At 46.6% G+C, this 22,664-nt stretch overlaps 2 protein-coding genes across 3 annotated transcripts in view; both read right to left on the bottom strand.

Annotated features, from left to right (window-relative positions):
- Nucleotides 1-4,059, bottom strand: part of WDR88 (WD repeat domain 88) — a 45,659-nt gene extending 41,600 nt beyond the window's left edge. For both annotated transcript variants that reach the window (XM_024237380.3, XM_054538845.2), the window contains exon 1: nucleotides 1,946-4,059. In XM_024237380.3, the coding sequence (XP_024093148.2) occupies nucleotides 1,946-2,221 (276 nt within the window). In that variant the 5' untranslated portion in view covers nucleotides 2,222-4,059. The remainder of the gene's footprint in view (nucleotides 1-1,945) is intronic.
- A 104-nt stretch (nucleotides 4,060-4,163) lies between these two features.
- Nucleotides 4,164-22,664, bottom strand: part of GPATCH1 (G-patch domain containing 1) — a 50,835-nt gene continuing 32,334 nt past the window's right edge. The window contains exons 13-20 of the mRNA XM_024238288.3: nucleotides 22,228-22,355; nucleotides 20,966-21,102; nucleotides 20,447-20,613; nucleotides 17,149-17,365; nucleotides 14,949-15,056; nucleotides 9,393-9,490; nucleotides 7,867-8,012; nucleotides 4,164-4,441 (exon numbers count right to left, since the gene is read on the bottom strand). Of these exons, the coding sequence (XP_024094056.2) occupies nucleotides 4,411-4,441; nucleotides 7,867-8,012; nucleotides 9,393-9,490; nucleotides 14,949-15,056; nucleotides 17,149-17,365; nucleotides 20,447-20,613; nucleotides 20,966-21,102; nucleotides 22,228-22,355 (1,032 nt within the window). The 3' untranslated portion in view covers nucleotides 4,164-4,410. The remainder of the gene's footprint in view (nucleotides 4,442-7,866; nucleotides 8,013-9,392; nucleotides 9,491-14,948; nucleotides 15,057-17,148; nucleotides 17,366-20,446; nucleotides 20,614-20,965; nucleotides 21,103-22,227; nucleotides 22,356-22,664) is intronic.

Below are 22,664 nucleotides of genomic sequence, written 5' to 3'. Positions count from 1 at the left end.
TTGAGGTCAGGAGTTTAAGACCAGCCTGGGCAACATAGCGAGACTCCCCCTCTCTACAAAAAAAATCAAAATTAAATAATAATTTTAAAAATATAATTTAATTTAAAAAATAGGAAAACAAAAAACCTAGAACTCCATCATGGAAAAACATCAGCAAGAGGGAGGAACCATTCCTCTGCCCCCACCCACAGGCTTTTCTGGGGCCCTCGTTTCAGGTTTTTTTCTGCACACAGTCCCTTGGGATCCACTAGGTAAAGGGGTTCCAGGGGCTGCAGAGAGAAGTCCCCAACACATGAGTACATTTCAGAGGCGCTGACAAAGCTCATGCAGAGGACAGAGCAATTTGTGCAAAAACAAAACGGTTCTTCTGTGCGTAGCGTTCATTCACATATTCCACAAATAAACCTCGAGAGCCTCCTCCCCCATGGGGCCTGGACCTGATGCTGCAGCTCAGCAGCCACCTAGGAGCAAAGTCCCTAACCTCGAGGAGCCAGTTGCTGGCAGCCAGAGGACACCTTGAGGACGGAAGGGGGATGTCAGACCATGCCATGAGGCACGGAGGAGACAGTGGCCCTGGCTACTTTAGATGGGCGGTCAGGGAGGGCCTCCCCAAGAGCGCAATACCGTGGGGGCAGGGACCTGCCAAGAGCCCTGAGGCCAGACCTGCTTGTAGGTCAGCAAGACAGGGGGATGGGGGAGGAGAACATGGGAGAGGTGCCAGATCCGAAATGGCCTGGAAGGCCACAGGCAGATCGCCAGACTTCATCTTAAACATGCTGGGAAGCCAGGCAGAGGTTTCGAGGAAATTATTAAAAATACACCCTGACATCTGCATGTGAGTACATTAAATCAAGGCCAAGCATGAAACGCTACTTATTGAGAATGTTCTTTATTGGGTTTTGGTTTTGTTTTGTTTTGTTTTTGAGACAGAGTGAGATGATCTCGGCTCACTGCAACCTCTGCCTCCCAGGTTCAAATGATCCTGCTGCCTCAGCCTCCAGAGTAGCTGGGATTACAGGCACGCTCCACCACGCCCGGCTAATTTTTGCATTTTTAGTAGAGAAAGAGTTTCACCATGTTAGCCAGGCTGGTCTCCAACCCCTGACCTCAAGTGATCTGCTCATCTCGGCTTCCCAAAGTGCTGGGATTACAGGCATGAGCCACCGCACCCAGCCAGTTTTTCTTTCTCTCTCTCTCTCTCTACATATATATATATATTCTGGAGACAGAGTCTCGCTCTGTTGCCCAGGCTGGAGTGCAGTGCCACAATCAGCTCACTGCAGCCTTAAACTCCTGGGTTCAAGGGATCCTCTTGCCTCAGCCTTTCAAGTGGCTGGGACCACAGGTGTGCCCCATCACACTGGGCTAAGTTTATTTTTTGTAGAGACGCCCTCTAACTATGTTGCCCAGGCTGGTCTCAAACTCCTGGGCTCAAGTGATCCTCCCACCTGGGCCTCCCAAAGGGCTGGGATTACAGGTGTGAGCCACCTTGCCTGGCCCAATTCATTGTTATTATTATTTTTAATTATTATTCTGAGTTTCCCGTTTCTTCTGACGCTAACTGTATCTCCTGGACGGGGAGAGCTGAGCCACCGACCCTTGGGCTGCAATTAGGAGCATCACTGTGGGTGGCCCTACGGAGACTCCAAGGTCTAGGTGGGGTCAGGGTGCACGTGGTGGAGCAGAGCCTCTTCCCAGCGAAGAGTCCTGGTTCCCCAGCAGGTGGCAGTACCGGGAGCCCCCGCCGGCATCCCCAGCAGGCCTTGCTCAGCTGTGTCTGACCTTTGCCCACTGGATGTACCACAGATGGGGGAATGGGCCTAAGGCCTCGCTGGGGGTCCTGGTGAAGCCAGGTGGGTTTTCCATGGGTCCCCCGACAGCTCGAGCGCCTTCCTCCCGTGTGGGGAACAGGCCACTGCCCCCTCACCCCAACGGCGGTTCTGACCTTGGAGAGAGGCTCCTGGTCGCCCCAGATCAATTTCTCCGGCACCTGGTGCTTCTCAAGCAACAGCTGCGGCGGTGGTTCCCTGTCCAAGGCCAGGGGGTCGACGGTGGCCAGCAGGTGCGTGCGCGGGATCGTCAGCTTGAAGCGGCCTAAGGCCCTCGCCAGGGTCCCCCAGGACAGCCTGCCGGGACGACACTCGCTGGCGGGGGCCGAGGGTGGCGGCAACTTGCATTCCATGTCCTGGGCTGTCGGGGAGCACCGCGGCGGGGAGGCCATCTCGAAGCCTGGCCCGCCGGTGGCCGCCTGCAAGCCTGGATGGGAACGGTGGTGCCGCGCGCCCGCGCCCGCACCAAGCCCTTCGGAGGCGCGCGCTACGCTGGGCCCGCGACTTCGCTGCCTCTTCTCTCGCTGGGTGAAAACCAGTGAAACCCGGCGCAGCACAGGTTACCTATAGAAAAATGGGCTTTGCAGCCGGGCGCGGTGGCTCACGCCTGTAATCCCGGCACTTTGGGAGGCTGAGGCCGGCGGATTACCTGAGGTCAGGAGTTGGAGACCAGCCTGGCCAACAGGTTTAGTGAAACCCCATCTTTACTAACAACAACAAAAAAAATAACAAAAATTAGCCGGGCATAGGGGCGTGCACCTGTAGTTCCAGCTACATGGGAGGCTGAGGCAGGAGAATGGCTTGAACCCAGGAGGTGGAGGTTGCAAAAAAAATAAAAATGGGCTTTGCATTCTGGGAACCAGGCTGAGCCAGCAAAACCAGCACCCCAGCCTCCAGCCCTCCCCTGTAGTTTCCCCGGCTCCTGTCACAGGGCAATTTCTTCATGTCCTCTGCCTGGGTACAGCTCCTGGCCAACCCACTTCATGACAAAACAGAAAAGGTCAGTAAGTTATGGGGTAGCCCCTGCACGAAATAAGATGCAGTTATTAGGGGTGGGTTTACAACATTTATAATAGCATGAGGGAAATATCTATCACAACCCCAACAACAGTGACAGGGAATAAAATGCTACCACCAGTCAGATAACAGCCCCATAGCTAGAAAATGACAGGGTGGAATTATTCAAAATATTGAAGGGTGTCATCTTTGGATGATAAAACTAAAAGTGATTTTCTTCCTTTTTTTTTTTTTTTTTTCTTTTGGTGGAGACAAGAGCCTCTGTGTCACCCAGGCTGGAGTGCAGTAGTGCAATTTCGGCTCACTGCAACCTCCACTTCCAGGGTTCAAGGGTTTCTCGTGCCTCAGCCTCCCACACAGCTGGGATTACAGGCGTATGTATGCTCACCAGACCTGGCTAATTTTTTTGCATTTTTAGTAGAGACAAGGTTTCGCCATGTTGGCCAGGCTGTTTTCGAACTCCTGGCCTCAAGTGATCCGCTGCAACCTCCACCTCCGGGATTCAAGGGATTCTCTTGCCTCAGCCTCCCACACAGCTGGGATTACAGGCATATGTATGCTCACCAGACCTGGCTAATTTTTTTGTATTTTTAGTAGAGACAAGGTTTCACCATGTCAGCCAGGCTGTTTTCGAACTCCTGGCCTCAAGTGATCCGCTGGCCTCGGCCTCCCAAAGTGCTGTGATTACAAGCATGGGCCACCGCACCCGGCCGCTTCCTTCTTTCTGCTTTTAAAATTGTTGTGATCTATGATGCTACTTTCATAATGTAAAATACAAATGCTCAGTACTTTATTTTTTGTGGAGACAGGGGTCTCTATGTGTCCCAGGCTGGTCTGGAATTCCTGGGCTCAAGCAATCCTCCCGCCTCGGCCTCCCAAAGCTCTGGGATTACAGGCATTAGCCATCACACCTGGTCTGCACTTTATTTTTCAAAAAGGTCTCCTTGGTACACATGAGGTGGCCTCAGAGCAGGGAGCTGCAGCCGTGTAACCCAGGCTGTGGGTGCACATTCTCCTGCCTGGTTTCCCTGCCTGTCTCAGACACTTTAGTGACATCTACCCTGAGAGGCTGAGGCCCCCTGCCAGGCCCTGGCTCTGCCCTCCCATGGGGCTTCCTGGGCACCAACAGCAACCCAGCCACCCGGAGAGGGAAGAGCTTCACTCCCAAGAAACAGCAGGAGAGGCCGCAACCACCCCCTCTCACACGCTTGTCCTTCAGTGAGTCCAGACTGTCTTCATCACAAAACCAGAGAGAAGCCTTCACTTTTAACTTCTTTTTTAACGTCCCAGGAAATTTTTTAAAAATCAAGAAGAAAATAGAAAAATTCCACTTTAATTAAACTGTTCAGTCTGGATTTTTTTCCCCCGACACTAACTGAAATTAAAAATAGAAATCAATTTCTGCGACCTTTCAAGGCAGTCTTTGAAATGTCAAGGTTTTAAAAATTATTTTACAGCAGGAATTTACATATAAATACACTCTGTACAACACGTTAACTGAACAATCACTGGGCTTCCATCATGGAGGAGAAATGATTCTAGGACAAGCCAGGGCAGCATTCAATTACTGCCTTCTTAGCGGAAGACTTTTCAGCCTGGAAAAGAAAACAGAAAAGAGAGAAATGGAAAGTTAGCTAGGAAATGAAAAACCAAACAGCTCCGTGAAGGCTGAGAATGCCAGGCCTCCCCATATCACAGCAGCATGTCTGCACCTATAAAATGCACTCACAATAACCCACAATGAAGTACTGCCTAATCTGTGCTTTTTTTTTTTTTCCCCCAAGATGGAGTCTCGCTCTTGTCGCCCAGGCTGGAGTGCAGTGGTGCGATCTCAGCTCACTGCAACCTCCGCCTCCCAGGTTTAAGCAAGTCTCCTGCCTCAGCCTCCAGAGTAGCTGGGATTACAGGTGTATGCCACCATGCCCAGCCCACAAGTTGTCAGTACAGACGGGGTTTCACCACGTTGGCCAGGCTTGTCTCGAACTCCTGACCTCGTGATCTGCCCGCCTCGGCCTCCCAAAGTGCTGGATTACAGGCATGAGCCACCGTACCCGGCCAATCTGTGTTCTTAAAATGCTTCTTCTATTACCCTGAAAACACACAGAGACTCACTCACCAACACCTCGCATTAAGACCATTTATAAAAGCAACTTTTTTCCCTAGTCTTATTTAGCCTTGAGAATACAAGCAATTTTTAATCTCAGTTTCACTCACCTACCATATCCATTGCATGACCCTTGGGAAGGAACTAAAATACATTCACTCCAGGGTCCAAAGCATCCAAGTTGTCTTTTTTTTTTTATTTTTTTATAGAGACAGGGTCTCCCTATATTACCTGAGCTAGTCTTGAACTCCTGGGCTCAAGTGATCCTCCCATCTTGGCCTCCCAAGGTATTGGGATTACAGGCATGAGCCACCACGCCCAGCCCCCAAGTTGTCAGTCTTAAATCTGAATTTCTTTTTTTTTTTTTTTTTTTTTTTTGAGACAGAGTCTCTGTCACCCAGGCTGGAGCACAGTGGCACGATCTCGGTTCACTGCAACCTCCACCTCCCAGGTTCAAGCGATTCTCCTGCCTCCGCCTCCTGAGTAGCTGGGACTACAGGCTCGTGCCACCATGCCCAGCTAGTTTTTTAGTAGAGATGGGGTTTGGGGTTTCATCATGTTAACCAGGATAGTCTCAATCTCCTGACCTCATGATCCACCTGCCTCGGCCTCCCAGAGTGCTGGGATTACAGATGTGAGACACCGCACCTGGCCTAAATCTGAATTTCATACATATAGGAATGTTCGTGGCAGTTCTATTTGAAACAGAGCTGGGTCACACTGGCTGCAAATCCTTGCTCCACAGCCTCAAAGTAAAAAACCCAGTATCCACACAACAGAAGAGATAAACACACCGTGGTGTGCTCACAAGAAGGAATCTTCCACAGCAATGACTACAAGCCCCTCACTGATGCCTACCATCATCTGAAGGAATCTCAGAAGCCAGACACTCAAAGAGTTCACACAATACCCTTCTTCCCAATAAAGATAAAACTGGCAAGAGTAGGCCTGCGCAGTGGCTCACGCCTGAGGCCGAGGCAGGAGGATCACTTGAGGCCAGGAGTTCGAGACCAGTTTGGGCAACATAGGAGATCCCATCTCTACAAAAAAGATTTTTTTAGGCCAGGCGCGGTGGCTCATGCCTGTAATCCCGGCACCTTGGGAGGCCGAGGCAGGCGGATCACCAGGTCAGAAGATTGAGACCATCCTGGCTAACACGGTGAAACCCCGTCTCTACTAAATATACAAAAAATTAGCTGGACGTGGTGGCGGGCGCCTGTAGTCCCAGCTACTCAGGAAGCTGAGGCAGGAGAATGGCGTGAACCCAGGAGATGGAGCTTGCAGTGAGCCGAGATCGTGCCACTGCACTCCAGCTTGGGTGACAGAGCGAGACTCTGTCTCAAAAAAAACAATTTTTTAAAAAAATTAGCTGGGTGTGGTGGTGCACACTTACAGTCCCAGCTACTCTGAAGGCTGAGGTGGGAGGATCCCTTGAGCCGGAGAGGCAGAGTTTACAGTGAGCTGTGATCAGGCCACTGCACTCCAGCCTGGGTGACAGAGTGAGACTCTGTCTCAAAAAATAAAATAAAATTCATACCCTATAAATATATGCTATATAAAATTATATTACTTATATTTAAAATGTGCACAAAAATCTGTATATAGGCCAGGCATGGTGGTTCACACCTGTAATCCCGGCACTCAGAGGCCAAGGTGGGTGTATCACTTGAGGTCAGGAGTTTGAGACCAGCCTGGCCAACACGACGAAACCCTGTGTCTACTAAAAAAATAAAAAATACAAAAATACAAAAATTAGCTGGGTGTGGGGGCGGGCGCCTGTGATCCCAGTTACTCAGGAGGCTGAGGTAGGAGAACTGCTTGAACCCGGGAGGCAGAGGTTGCACTGAGCCAAGATCGCACCACTGCACTCCAGCCTGGGTGACAGAACGAGACTCTGTCTAAAAAAAAAACAAACAATGTGTATGTGCGTCCATGTATGTGAGTGTGTATGTGTGTCCATGTATGTGAGTGTGTATGTGTGTGTGTGTGGTTGCACAAAAAAGGTCTTAAAGGTTACATATGAAACTGATGGCAGAAGTGACTGTGGAGAAAGTAGAGGTTTGGAGAACTGGTCAGGGCTCCTTTAAGCATTGGCTGTAAGGTCTGAATTTTCTTTCTTTCTTTTTTTTTTTTTTTAATTGAGACAGAGTCTCGCTCTGTCGCCCAGGCTGGAAGGCAGTGGCGCAATCTCGGCTCACTGCAAGCTCCGCCTCCCAGGTTGACGCCATTCTCCTGCCTCAGCCTCCCCAGCAGCTGGGACTACAGGCACACGCTCCACGCCCAGCTAATTTTTGTATTTTTAGTAGAGATGGGGTTTCTCTGTGTTAGCCAGGATGGTCTCGATCTCCTGACCTTGTGATCCACCCGCCTCGGCCTCCCAAAGTGCTGGGATTACAGGCATGAGCCACCGCGCCCGGCCTGAATTTTCGTAATGATAATATAGTCACATATCACTTACATAATTAGATATTCAAACTTTTTAAAAAGCCTAGTTAATACACACATTTTTTTTTTTCTTTTAGGGAGAGAGTCTTGCTCTATCACCCAGGCTGGAGTGCAGTGGTACGATCGTGGCTCACTGCAACCTCCAATTCCCGGGCTCAACAGATCCTCCCACCTCAGCTTCCCAAATAGCTGGAGGCACAGGTGTGCACCACCACGCCCAGCTAATTTGGTTTTTTTGTTTGTTTGTTTTTGTAGAGATGGGGTCTCACTACGTTGCCCAGGCTGGTCTCAAACTCCTGGGCTCAAGCGATCCTCCCGCCTCAGCCTCCCAAAGTGCTGGGATTATAGGCATGAGCCACTGCACCAGGCCTACCAATTTCTCATTTCTGATATTTGCCTCTAAGCAAACACATCAAGCACTCAGTAAGCCTCTAAAGGTTTCTGAAAAACCCTCTGTCTCCCACTACCCACCGTCTCAGCAGCTCCTGGGGTGACACATCTGCAGTTTCCTCGTCACTTTGGCTGTCGCTGCTGTCGGAACTCTCGGAGCTACTACTTTTCTCTGTTTTTTTATTCTTTTGCTTGCCTTTGTGTTTGTGCTTCCTGTGTTTCTTTTTCTGTAAAAAAATAAATAGTGGTGGGGGAAAACAAATGTCTTTTTTTCTCCTTAATTCAATACAATGAAAGGTTAACAAGGCTGCAGTGGAGTCATTCAAAAAAATGTTTAAACCTCATTTAGAGTGAGTGAGAGTGAGAGCCTAACAAGACAGCACAGGGCAGACGGCTGTGCCACTCTCAACTGCACACCCTGACCCAGCTGCGCCTCCAGCAACAGATACAGCAGAACCAAGGAGGCGCAGACAGGACCCATCGTAACACTTGGTGTCATAAGATGTGACACCACACATCTCATGCATGGTGACCTGTGCCACCTCCGGTGAACCTGACTTGTTTATTTTGTCAGGCCCCTGAGAAACTTCATGTCAGGATGATGGGCACCCAGGAAAACCACAAGGAAGAAACTGGCAGAAGGTTACCGAACAGCAGATACACTGGTAAGGACACACAGATTTGGTCGGAACACATTTTCTTCCTTTCACTAGGAGGGAACGCCCGTCATCCGCCATACATGGGAGTGCTTCCCTCTGGTGGCCAGTAAGGAAACTGTTTCTAATTTCTTCAGCTGCTAGCCCAGACTACTTTGGGTACCCAAGAAGAACATTAACCTAATTAAAAGCCTGTGCTGTAACCCAAAAGAAGACATGGATGATGAAATAAGAGACGTCAACTGTGGAAGCACATGCCTGTCTTCCATTCGAATTCTTTTACTTCAAATGGCAAGTGACGGACTAAAATCTCAAACTGTAATAAAGACAAAGTAGCTGAGAAATGCTGAAAATAATATCTTCACTTAATATTGAATAAATAAGAAATAAATCGTTTTATTATTTAATACCCATTGCTCTAAGATCCCTAAATGCCCTTTTTTCTGCTTTTTAATGTTCACAAAAAAAGTTTTTTTAAGGGCTGGGCATGGTGCCTCATGCCTGTAATCGCAGCACTTTGGGAGGTAGATCACCTGAGGTCAGGAGGTCAAAACCAGCTTGGCCAACATGGTGAAACCCCGTCTCTACTAAAAATACAAAAAATTAGCCGGGTGTGGTGGTGCACACCTGTGGTCCCAGCTACTCGGGAGGCTGAAGCAGGAGAACTGCTTGAACCCAGGAGGTAGAGGTTGCAGCTGCACTCCATCCATCCTAGGCAACAGAGTGAGACTCCATCTCAAAAAAAAAAAAGGGGGGGGGGGTTTAAGTGCAAAAGAAAATGTTTCTGAAAAATCACGCGTTTGCATTGAATGTCAACATTTCTGTTAAGTCTCAGGGAGAACTGTGACTTGGCCACCAGATCCGCTCTTCAGCTGCTGTATATGACACTCCTGGGGGCTGACCAGCGGGTCCCACCCCACACTGATCCTGGGGTACACACAAGTCTCTCACCTTCTCTTTCTTCCGCCTGTGCTCTTTCTTGGCCTTGTGCTTGTCTTTATTCTTTTTATGTTTCTCTTTTTGAGGAACCTCAAGTGTCTGACGAGCATCTGAAACACAAAGGTAATAAACACAGGACCTATATAGCGCAAAAACAAAGACTATCCAAAAGTAAGCTCCTAAACTGCTGAATCAGGCATCTTGTGTAGATGGAATGCTTAACACTGAGGAAGAACTCCTGCCCTCGGATTAGCTTCTGCCTCACTGAGAAACAGATTAGCACACCACCTTGCAGAGCTGTATTTAGAAAGCTGCCAGAGACTTCAACAAAGACCTGTGTGATCCAATCAGTATCCTGCCATGACCCCAGCTGCCAGATGCAGATAAAGTCAGAGCAGAAAGCCCACAAAGCCTTTTGTAATTCAACATCATCAGATAAGCTCAGAAACAGACCAGAATTGGAACTCAGCTCTGCTGCCAGCAATGTGATCTTTCACATGTCGTCTAACCTCTCCCAAGCCCAGTTTCCCCAGCTATAAAATGGGGACAATAAGAATCCCGATCCTTTTAGGGACACAGACTAGACTAGACAGGGCCATGTCCATGATTCTCGAAGCTCAGAATCTGGCACCTAAATGTTAGCTCTTCTTATATCATCCTCTCTCTACAAAAATATATTTTATAAGAATTTGTCTTATAAGTGGAAACACTGAAAAAACTACCATCAAAACAACATAATGGGCTGGGAGCGGTGGCTCATGCCTGTAATCCCAACACTTTGGGAGGCCCAGGCAGGAGGATCCTTGATCTCAGGAGTTCAAGGCCAGCCTGGGCAACATAGTGAGACCCTATCTCTACCTAATTTTAAAAAATAATAATAATGTATATAATCATTAAAAATCATTAAAGCATTTGCATGTGCCTCAATTCTCCATCTCCAAATTCAGACCAAAATGTTTTCATAGGTCATTAATTTCCGGGTAACTAAATCAAAAAAATTCATAATAGTAGAAGCAGTGAAAGGCATTAAATCAATTTTTTTCACCTAAAGAAAAGTTTCGGCCAGGAACGGTGGCTCACGCCTGTAATCCCAGCACTTTGGGAGGCTGAGGTGGGCAGATCACTTGAGGTCAGGAGTTCATAATCAGCTTGGCCAACACGGTGAAACCCCGTCTCTACTAAAAATGCAAAAATTAGCTGGGCGTGGTGGCGGGCATCTGTAATCCCCACTACTTAGGAGGCTGAGGCAGGAGAATCACTTGAACCTGGGAGGCAGAGGCTGCACTGAGCCAAGATCGTGCTACACTCTAGCCTGGGTGACAGAGCAAGAATCCATCTCAAAAAAAAAAAAGAAAAAAAAAGAAAAGTTTCAAGATGTTTCGTAAGGGTGAATATTTTCTCAACTCAGTTAACAGATGCCTGCAATTTTGTAGTCCTATTTCTTTTTTTTTTTTTAGGTTCTCGCTCTGTCACCCAGACTGGTGGGCAATGGTACAATCACAGCTCATTACAGCCTTGACCTGGGTTCACATATCCTCCTACCTCAGCTTCCCAAGTAGCTGGGACTACAGACATGTATCACCATACCCGGCTAATTTTTTAATTTTTTTGTGGAAGTGAGAGTCTTCCTATGTTGCCAAGGCTGGTATCGAACTTTTGGACTCAAGGGATCCTCCGACCTTAGCCTCCCAAAGTGCTGGGATTACAGGTGTGAGCTACCATGCCCAACCAGATTTTTCAAAATTCAATCTCCCAAAACATTTTTTTTTTTCCAAAATTATTTTAATTTTTTTTTTTTTGAGACAGAGTTTCACTCTTGTTGCCCAGGCTGGAGTGCAATGGTGCAATCTCAGCTCAGCCCAACCTCCACCTCTCAGGTTCAAGCGATTCTCCTGCCTCAGCCTCCCAAGTAGCTGGGATTACAGCCATGTGCCACCATGCCTGGCTAATTTTGTATTTTTAGTAGAGATAGGGTTTCTCCATGTTGGTCAGGCTGGTCCCGAACTCCCAACCTCAGGTGATCTGCCCACCTTGGCCCCCATAAAGTGCTGGGATTACAGGCGTGAGCCACCGCACCCAGCTTTTTATTTATTTATTTATTTTGAGACAGCATCTCGCTCTGTCACCCAGGCTGGAGTGCAGCAGTGGGATCATAGCTCACTGCAGCCTCAACCTCCTGGGCTCAAGCGATCCTCCCACTTCAGCCTCCTGAGTAGCTGGGACCACAGGCATGCCCCACCACACCAGGCTAATCTTTTTCTTTTTTATTTTTTTAAGAGATGCAATCTCTCTACGTTGCCCAGGCTGAACTCAAACTCCTAGACTCAAGTAATTTTCCCACCTCAGCCTTCCAAAGTGCTAAGATTACAGGCATGAGCCACCACACTCAGCCCAAAACTTTTTTTTAACACTAGTTTTTTTCAAAAATCATTTCCCTGAATAACCCATAGACCAAATTAAGTCACTATTACAAGGGTATCGAAGACATTACGGGAAAGGGACATAAAAGACTTGGCTTTCCAGTGCTGACACACCAGTTTGAAATTAAAGAGCCGAACAACCAGGCCACAGTGGCTCACGCCCGTAATCCCAACACTTTGGGAGGCTGAGGCAGGTGGATACTTGAGGTTAGAATTTCAAGACCAGGCTGACCAACATGGTAAAACCCCGTCTCTACTAAAAATACAAAAAATTAGCCAGGCACCTGTAATCCCAGTTACTCCAGAGGCTGAGGCAGGAGAATCACCTGAACTTGGGAGGTGGAGGTTGCAGTGAGTCGAGATTGCACCACTGCACTCCAGACTGGGTGACAGAGTGAGACTCTGTCTCAAAATAAAACAAAAGTGCTGAACAACTATAGCAAATAAGAAATATATTCACTGGAATTTATCAAAACTTCATACTTTTTTTCTCTGCTTTTTAATCCTGTTTTTGAAAGCAGTTAGCTAATCAAACCAGTATTCAAATGTGGGCACCATGGGAAACTATAAAGTGAATAATGATATTTTTATGTTAGTTATATATCTGGGCCATGTTACTATTTTTATGTTAGTTATATATCTGGGCCATGTTACAGATGTTTGTAAACCCAGCCCTCAAAGAGATGATAAACCAGTCTAAATGTTTTAACTTGAGATGCCAATTTAAGATGGCACTCAATTGAAGTTGTTGACAGATATTTGGGGAACGGAATGGGGGATAGATTGTATTTACTTCTGAGAGGACCATTTTATTGTATTTGCTACATTAGCTAAAGTAAAAAGGAGGCTTGGCGGCTGGATGTGGTGGCTCACGCTTATAATCCCAGAACATTGGGAGGCTGAGGCGGGGGGATCACCTCAGGTCAGGAGTTCGAGACCAGCCTGACCAATATGGAGAAACCCCATCTCTACTAAAAATACAAAATTAGCCAGCCATGGTGGCATGTGCCTGTAATCCCAGCTACTTGGGAGGCTGAGGTAGGAGAATCACTTGAACCCAGGAGGTGGAGGTTGCGGTGAGCTGAGATTGCGCCATTGCACTCCAGCCTAGGCAACAAGAGCAAAACTCCGTCTCAAAAAAAAAAAAAAGAAAAAGAAAAAAAGGAGGCTTGACTGGGTGCAGTGGTTCACTCTCGTAATTCCAGCACTGTTGGAGGTTGAAGTGGGTGGATCACTTGAGCCCAGAAGTCTAAGGCTGCAGTGAGCTATGATAGCAACACTATACTCCAGCCTAGGTGACAGAGTGAGACCCTGTCTGAAAAATAAATAAATAAACAAATAAAATTTTTTAAATATATAAGAGTCTTAAATACTCTTCTCCTTGCAATTCCCCTCCAATTTTGCATACTTTTTTTTTTTTATTTCTCTTTTTTTATTTATTTATTTATTTTTTTTTTGAGACGGAGTCTCACTCTGTCACCCAGGCTGGAGTGCAGTGGTGTGATCTCGGCTCACCGCAAGCTCCGCCTCCCGGGTTTACGCCATTCTCCTGCCTCAGCCTCCCGAGTAGCTGGGACTACAGGCGCCCGCCACCACACCCGGCTAATTTTTTTTTTTTGTATTTTTTTAGTAGAGACGGGGTTTCACGGTGTTAGCCAGGGTGGTCTCGATCTCCTGACCTCGTAATCCGCCCGCCTCAACCTCCCAAAGTGCTGGGATTACAGGCGTGAGCCACCGTGACTGGCCTTAATTTTTTTTTTAATTTTATTTATTTATTTATTTTTTGAGATGGAGTCTTGCTCTGTCGCCCAGGCTGGAGTGAAGTGGCGCGATCTCGGCTCACTGCAAGCTCCGCCTCCCAGGTTCATGCCATTCTCCTGCCTCGGCCTCCCCAGCAGCTGGGACTACAGGCGCCCGCCACCACGCCCGGCTAATTTTTTTGTATTTTTAGTAGAGACGGGGTTTCACCGTGTTAGCCAGGATGGTCTCAATCTCCTGATCTCATGATCCGCCCGCCTCGGCCTCCCAAAGTGCTGGGATTACAGGCATGAGCCACCGCGCCTGCCCTTTTTTTTTTTTTTTAAATAGAGATGGGTCTCCCTATGTCACCCAGGCTGGTATCGAACTCCTGGGCTCAAGTAATTTGCCTGCCTCGGCTTCCCAAACTGCTGGGATTACAAGCATGAGCCACCACACCCGGCCTCTTTTTTCTTTTCTTTTTTTGAGACAGAGTCTCGCTCTGTCACCCAGGCTGGAGTGCAGTGGCGCGATCTCGATCTTGGCTCACTGCAACCTTCGCCTCTCAGGTTCAAGTGATTCTCGTGCCTCAGCTTCCTTACTAGGTGGGATTACAGGCACACACCACCATGCCCAGCTAATTTTTATATTTTTAGTAGAGATGGGGTTTCACCAAATTCGCCAGGGTGGTCTTGAACTCCTGACCTCAAGCGATCCGCCCCCCTCGGCCTCCCAAAGTGCTGGGATAACAGGTGTCAGCCACCCGCCCGACTAGAGCCATTGTGCCTGGCTGCAGCCTCTTTTTCTTTTTTTTTTTTTTCTTTTTTTTTTTGAGACAGAGTCTTGCTGAGTCACCTGGGCTGGAGTGCAGTGGCACAATCTCGGCTCACTGCAACCTCCGCCTCCTGGGTTCAAGTGATTCTCCTGCCTCAGCCTCCCGAGTAGCTGGGACTACAGATGTGCGCCACTATGCCTAGCTAATTTTTGTATTTTTAGTAGAGACGGGGTTTCACTATGTTGGACAAAATGGTCTTGATCTCTTGACCTCGTGATCCGCCCACCTCGGCCTCCCAAAGTTTTGGGATTACAGGCATGAGCCACCACGCCCGGCCAGCCTCTTTTTCTTTAAGCTCTGTTGGGAAAATTATATTTCTATAACAAAACTTAAGATACTTAGGACCCTCCTGTAAACATATGGCAGGTAAGGAAATAAAGTTTGGAGGTCTCTGAAGCTGTACAGAAACAACTATCATTTCAGGCACTAGGTGGAGACAACGGGTTTAAAACGTGACTGAAAACACATAAACCAGAAGCAAGCACATATGTTTGGTCGGCTGTAAGTCACACTGTCCCCATCTCAGGGCAATCACACACTGATACAAATGGGTGAACCAAAGGGCTTGGCACTTACTGGGGCAGAAGACGGGAGGCAGCCGCGGGCCGAACTCTTCTCTTTCATCTATCTGCATCTTTTGTATTGGGAAGGAAGGTGGTGGCTCCTGGGGTGCTGGTACGAGAGCTGAAAAACAGCAGGGTGTTCATGTCATTCGTCTGCCCCATGTTAATGTCTCTGAGTCTTTCATTCATGTCTTTTGCCTCCAGATAACGTATGCTTGCCCACACCACTTCACTCCTGCCAGGTGCTAAGGATGCAGCAGTGAACGCGCAGACCCCGGCGCTTCCCTTGTGAACTCCGGAGCTGGAAGTCAGTCACATAAAGGCGCCTGCGACCAAGGGCACCAAGGGCTAAGGTACAGGGTGCCGAGTGCACCTGTGGGCACATAGCCTAGGGCCCCTAAGACCTGAAAAGTAGAAATGTGTCCCCAAGAAAGGGCCATCTGAGAAGGAAAAAACTTACGAACCATCAGGAGTGTAAGACTATGTCCCATCCCAGAGAACTGCGGGAGACAAGTTTCACTCAAAATAAATTATCAAAGAAAAAACCTTGAAGATAAATGATCATATTCACGTTACTGATCATATTCACGTTACTAATCTTGTCTTTTAAACAGATTACTATATATTCAGATAGAAGAGATATAAAAATTTTAAAAGTCTGGAAGACTAGCCGGGCACTGGGATTACTCCTGTAATCCCAGCACTTTGGGAGGCTGAGGTGGGCGGATCACCTGAGGTCAGGAGTTCGAGACTAGCCTGGCCAACATGGTGAAACACCTTCTCTACTAAAAATACGAAAATTAGCTGACCATGGTAGCGCATGCCTGTAGTCCCAGCTACTTGGGAGGCTGAGGCAGGAGAATTGCTTGAACCCAGGAGGCAGAGGTTGCAGTGAGCCGAGATTGCGCCACTGCACTCCAGCCTGGGCGACAAGAGTGAGATTCCATCTCAAAAAAAAAAAAAAAAAGTCAGGAAAACTATACATCAAAGTGTTTACAGTGGTTATTTCTGGCCAGGCACAGTGGCTCACACCTGTAAACCTAGCACTTTGGGAGCCCACTGCGGATGGTTCACTTGAGGCCCAGAGTTTGCAACCAGCCTGGCCAACATGGTGAAACCCCGTCTCTACCAAAAATACAAAAATTAGCCGGGTGTGGTGGTGCACGCCTATAATTCCAGCTACTTGGGAGGCTGAGGGAGGAGAATCGCTTGAACCCGGGAGGTGGAGGTTGCAGTGAACCGAGATCGCACCATTGCACTCCAGTCTGGGTGACAGAGTGAGACTTCATCTCAAAAAAAAAAAAAAAAAAAAAAAAAAAAAAGCTATCTTTTTAAATAAAATTGTTATTTTTTTTTTCTTTTTTTTTCTTTGAGACAGTCTCGCTCTGTCACCCAGGCTGGAGTGCAATGGCACAATTACGGCTCACTGCAACCTCCGCCTCCCAGGTTCAAGTGATTCTCCTGCCTCAGCCTCCTGAGTAGCTGGGATTACAGGTGTGTGCCACCATGCCCAGCTAATTTTTGTAGAGATGGGATTTCACCGTGTTGGCCAGGCTGGTCTTGAACTTCTGACCTGAACTGATCCACCCGCATCAGCCTCCCAAAGTGATGGGATTACGGGAGTGAACCACCACGCCTAGCCGAAATTTTTACTATTTTTAAATTCTTCTCAATTAGGATAAGTTGGAAAATCAAACACAGCTATCCAAAAAATATACCAGAGATATATACCAAATAGAAAAAAAAAAACTGTGATCCATCTCAATTAAAAATATAAAAGGTTGGCCAGGCGTGGTGGCTCGTGCCTGTAATTCCAGCTCTTTGGGAGGCCGAGGCGGGCAGATCACTTAAGCCTAGGAGTTCAACACCAGCCTGGGCAACATGGCAAAACCCCATCTCTACTAAAAATACAAAAATTAGCCAGGGGTGGTGGCACATGCCTGTAGTCCGAGCTACTCAGGAGGCTGAAGTGGGAAGATTGCTTGATCCCAGGAGGTGGAAGCTGCAGTGAGCCAAAGATTGCACCACTGTACTCCACCCTGAGGACAGAGCTAGATCCTGTTTCCAAAAAAAAAAAATTATATACGTATAAAAGATTACATATCATTGATTGCTAATCATTCGAGTTTAAGATTATAGAGTAAACAGAGAAGCAGCTGTGCTAGAGTCACTGTCTTCTCCTTTAGATCCCCGAGTCTGAAATACTGACATACTGCGAGCCATGGATGATGTTTCCCCCAAGTCAGTGTCTTGGGAGCTTTGGAAGTTGGCCTCCCCAGAGCCCGCCTGATCATCTTCGCTGTCATCTTGCTCATCCTCGGAGGATGAGGACTTTTCATCTGAGGAACTGGCAAAGATGGCCCTGAATAAGTCCATGGATGGGCGGCTCCCTTCTCCTTCAGCCTGTGTGTCCACACCTTTGTTGACCGTCTGTATTGACAGTGAAATAAGAGTCAGGGATACAGAGGCAAGGGTAAAAGGGAGGAGACATTCTAGAATACACTCCCAGACACACATATTTATGTTTATGCTCATGTACATGGGTATCCATAGCCACAGACCACACAACTAAACAGTGATCACTCACATAGCTTTTATTTTTGTGGTGTTTCCGAGTCAACAACTGTACAATGTGCTGATGAAGTCAAAGAAGCAAAACCAGGCCAGGCACGGTGGCTCACCCCTGTAATCCCAGGACTTTGGGAGGCCGAGGCGGGTGGATCACAAGGTCAGGAGATCGAGACCATCCTGGCCAACGTGGTGAAACCCCATCTCTACTAAAAGTACAAAAATTAGCTGGGCGTGGTCGTGGGCGCCTGTAATCCCAGCTACTAGGATCCCCCAAAATGCAGTGGAGCACTGTGCCTCTGTTCTATTTCCAAACTCAGATTCAGGCAACTTAACAAACCCCAAACAAAATAAACTCAAAAGAATTCACACCCAGACACATAATAATCAAACCGCTAAAATCCAAAGACCAAGCAAAAATCTTGAAAGCAGCTAGGGGAGAAATCACCTCATTATGTACAGAGGAATAATAATTTGTTTTGGGGTTTTTTGAACCAGGGTCTCACTCTGTCACCCAGGCTGGAGGGCAATGGTGCGATCATAGTTCACTGCAGTGTTGACCTCCTGGGCTCAAGTGATCCTCCCACCCCAGCCCCTTGAGTAGCTGGGACCACAGGTGCACGCCACCACACCCAACTAGTTTTTTAATTTTTTGTAAAGATGGGGTCTCACGATGTTGCTCAGGGTAGTCTCAAACTCCTAGCCTCAAACAAGCCCCCTGCTTCAGCCTCCCAAAGTGCTGGGATTACAGATGTGAGCCACCACACCCAGCCTGAGGACAATTTGAATGGTTGAAGATTTCTCATCAGAAATCATGAAAGCCCGGAGGATGTAGCAATTTAATTTTTAAAAAAATTATCAACCCAGAATTCTATATCCAGCAAAAACATCCTTCAGGAATGAAGACAAAATATAAGACATTCTCAGATAATGGCAATTTAAGAGAATCACTTGTTGAAACTGGTCTAAAAGAAATGCTAAAGGAAGTTCCTCAGACAGAAGTGATAGGTGAGGGGAACGTGGAAGTTCAAGGATGAAGAAAGAGCAACAGAAATGGAAAATACCTGATTAAACAGAGTACGCAGGCTATTATCTCTGCATCGGTTCTTTCAAAATATGTTTAACAACCAAAAGCAAAAATGATCACCACTGGTTGATGGCATTTTCATTGTGTGTACATGTAATATGTAAGACAGCATAGAGGGAGGAGAGTAAAAGGACCTACATAGTGCTAAAGCTTCTCCATTCTACTTGAAGTGGTAAAACATTTAATTCTCAGTAGACTGTAAAAAGGTAAGTAGGTATACTATAATCCCTAGAGCAATCACTAAAAAAAAAATACCAAGAGAAAAAAAATAGAAAAATTCAAATGGAATATAAAAATTATTCAAGTAATCCAAAAGAAGGCAGGGAAGGGGAAAAAAAGAAACAACAAAGAGTGGGAATAAACAGAAAATATAACATAATACACCTAAATCCAAAAATATCAATGATCATATTAAATGCAAATGTTCAATATAAATTATCAAAATGTATTTTAAGAAAGACTCAGTGACATGGTGTTTATAAGAAACCCACTTTAGCCGGGCGCAGTGGCTCATGCCTGTAATCCCAGCACTTTGGGAGGCTGAGGCGGACAGATCACCTGAGGTCAAGAGCTCAAGACCAGCCTGACCAACATGGAGAAACCCCGTTTCTACTAAAAATACAAAATTAGCCAGGCGTGGTGGTACCTGCCTGTAATCCCAGCTACTCAGGAGGCTGAGGCAGGGGGATTGCTTGAACCCGGGAGGCAGAGGCTGCGGTGAGCCGAGACAGCGCCATTGTACTCCAGCCTGGGCAAGAACAGTAAAACTTCACCTCAAAAAAAAAAGAAACCCACTTTAAATATAATGAAACAGATGTGTTAAAAAGAAGACGAAAAAATATATACTACGCAAACACTAATCTAAAGAAAATTACCAGGGATAAAGATGATATTACATAATGTTAAAAGGGTCAACTGGGCATGGTGGCTCACGCCTGTAATCCCAGCACTTTGGGAGGCCAGGGCAGGAGGTTTGCTTGAGAACAGAAGTTTGAGACCAACCTGGAAAAACATAGCAAGGCCCTTTCTCTAAAAAAAAAAAAAAAAAAAAAAAATTAGCCAGGCATGGTGGTGTGTGCCCGCAGTCCCAACTACTCGGGAGGCTGAGGCAGAAGGATTGCTTGAACCTGGGCATTCAAGCCTGCAATGAGCCATTATCACAACACTGCACTCCTGCCCGGGCACAGAGTAAAAGCCGGTGTCAAAAAAAAAAAAAAGATCAATTCACCAAAAAGAAATAGCAATCCTAGTTCGAGACCAGCCTGGCCAACATGGTGAAACCCCATCTCTACTAAACATACAAAAATCAGCCAGGCATGGTGGTGTGCACCTGTAGTTCCATCTACTTGGGAGGCTGAGGCAGGAGAATCACTTGAACCCGGGAGGGGAGGCAGAGCTTGCAGTGAGCTGAAATCATGCCACTGCACTCCAGCCTGGGGGACAGACCAAGACTCCATCTCAAAAAAAAAAAAAAAAAGAGAGAGAAATAGCAATCCTAAATGTATATGCACCTAAGAAGTGCACTTCAAAATACATAAGGCAAAAATAACTTTGGAATACAGTTTGACAGCTTCTTATAAAGTTAAATATACACGTACATATTTTCCAGGATTCCCACTACTAGGTTTGTACTCTAGAGAAATGAAAACTTACATTCACACAAAAACCTGCACATGAATGCTCCCAGCAGCTTTACTTGTTATAGCCAAAGTTAGAAACAAGCCAAATGGCCTCTAAGGGGAAATGGATCAATAGTTGGCTGCCTCTGCTGGTGAGTCACGAGGAGAAAGCGTCACCAAAGAGAAAAGCAAGGGCCACACTCAGCGTGGCAAAGAGAATCTGGAAGCCCCAAATACCTGATTTGCGGATGATTCTGGTGCACACTCTTCCTCTTTGTTTACTAAGGGGCTGGACTCTTGTTTAGGTGGCCCGGCTTTTGATCTAGCCAAACTTAAAAATTCACTAATGGAATCTTCTTTCTTTTCGTGTTTAGAGGTATCCCATCTGGATGGTTTTCTTGATTCTGAAAGGTAGGACATAGATGTAACTCCAGCATTAGCAACAAAAAGGCAAGTTCTTCACCACTGCTCTTTCATTCACTCAGAATGTCAGCGTGCCTACTATGGGGTGGCCTGGCACTGTGCGGGGTCCTGGGGAGGTGGGTGGCAGAGGCAGCGACAGAGCCCCAACCCCAAAGAGTAAACATCTGGACCATTACAACATGAGCTAAGTTATTAGTAAGAGTAATTCCCTCAACAGAGGGAGAATATGCACCATTCACATTGTTAGGACTAAACTACCCTTTAATTTTGTCTTCCTACAGGCTAGGGGTTGAGGCCCTGATCAATCAGAGACCCCGGGGACACCCTACTCACTGTCGGGACCTCGGTGCTGTGATACTTTTTCACTTGATGCTTGAGTGGTGGACAAGGAAGCTGTCTCTGGGAGCGTCAGAAAGTTGAAGACTGAGTACTTGTCACGCTTCACTCGTGGTAAGCCAACTAAAGTTGAACTGGGAATTGAAAAAAGAATCATTTTAGTAACAACCAGTAGGACAAAATCCACCTCCTGAAAAGCTTTCCATCTCAAGTTTTCCACCTCTTCTGCATGACTAAAAAGTCTCCTAAGATGCTTTCACTTCTCAAAGCAGTTCGAGAATCTGGGTGACTGACTTTAGGTCCCATGAGTTTTTCCTTATTATGATAAGGACAAGAATTTAACTTTGAAAATGGATTTCCATTAAGGAAAAGCTCCACTGATAAAAATATACCTAAAGTTTCTGACAGTCTCTGGTTTGACTACATATGCTATCTTTTTGTTTTGTTTTTTTTTCTCTTGAGATTGAGTCTCGCTTTGTCACCCAGGCTAGAGTGCAATGGCACAATCTTGGCTCACTCCGCCTCCCAGGTTCAAGCAATTCTCCTGCGTCAGCCTCCCAAATAGCTGGGACTATAGGCGTGCACCATCACGTCAGGCTAATTTTTTGTATTTTTAGTAGAGACGGGGTTTCACCATGTTGGCCAGGCTGGTCTCGAACTCCTGACCTCAAGTGATCTGCCTGCCTCAGTCTCCCAAAATACAGGGATTACAGGCGTGAGCCATTGCACCCGGCCTACTATCTTGAAGTGTTCTGTTTGTTTGTTTGATTTTTTAGAGGTGGGGTCTTAATATGTTACCTGGGCTGACCTCGAACTCCTGGGCTCAAGCCATCCTCCTGCCTTGGCCTCCCAAGCTAGGATTACAAGTGTGCACCACCACACCCCACCTCCTGAAGTGTTATTAATCAAACAAGAAAGTGTTTAACTTTTATAATGATAATTAAAAAACATAAGTAACATTATAAATGTAAACCACATGAGCAGCAATAAGAAGGTGGCAAATGAGAGAGGCATAATGCTTTTGTAACTTGACATATCTGAGTTTCATAGCTTCAATATGGAATAAAGTTTGCTATCCAGATTTTGTTTTAGTAACAAATTATAGAAGTAATTTATCAAAGCAAATCTATAAAATGTGTAGATGTGTATATCCAGGGATATGCAAATAAGTTCATGTGGAAAAAATAAGAATTTATATGAGTATGTACGGGGAAAATTAGAATACATTTTGTACTGATATAAACGTTTATCCAACTTACTCTGGATAAGGGTCAGGGACATTAAATCTCTTACATAGAAGCTTGTCAGGGTGCCACTCAAACGTGTCTCGGGTGAGCTTCCCAAACATCTTCATCTTCACGGCCGACTGCTTGTCCCTGACATCATTCTGGAAAAAGACATGCATTCTGTTTCATCAAGTGGCCACACCATTGACCTGACTGCTCTCCTATTTAAAATTTCCAAGCAGTCTTCTAGAACTGCGAAAAAAGTTTGTGCTATAACATTTATGCTCCAATACATTGGAAACTAAGGCATAAAATGGTTTCCTATTCTCCTATACCATGTATATTTTGATCTTCTCACCGACGGATTAAAAATATTTGGCTCGGCCGGGCGTGGTAGCTCATGCCTGTAATCCTAGCACTTTGGGAGGCCCAGGCAGGTGGATCACCTGAGGTCAGGAGTTCAAGACCAG

Source organism: Pongo abelii, chromosome 20 (assembly GCF_028885655.2).
Source record: "Pongo abelii isolate AG06213 chromosome 20, NHGRI_mPonAbe1-v2.0_pri, whole genome shotgun sequence".
Lineage (NCBI taxonomy): Eukaryota > Metazoa > Chordata > Mammalia > Primates > Hominidae > Pongo > Pongo abelii.
The sequence above is the reverse complement of the archived record's forward strand: the minus strand, read 5'-3'. Positions and strand labels throughout refer to the sequence as shown.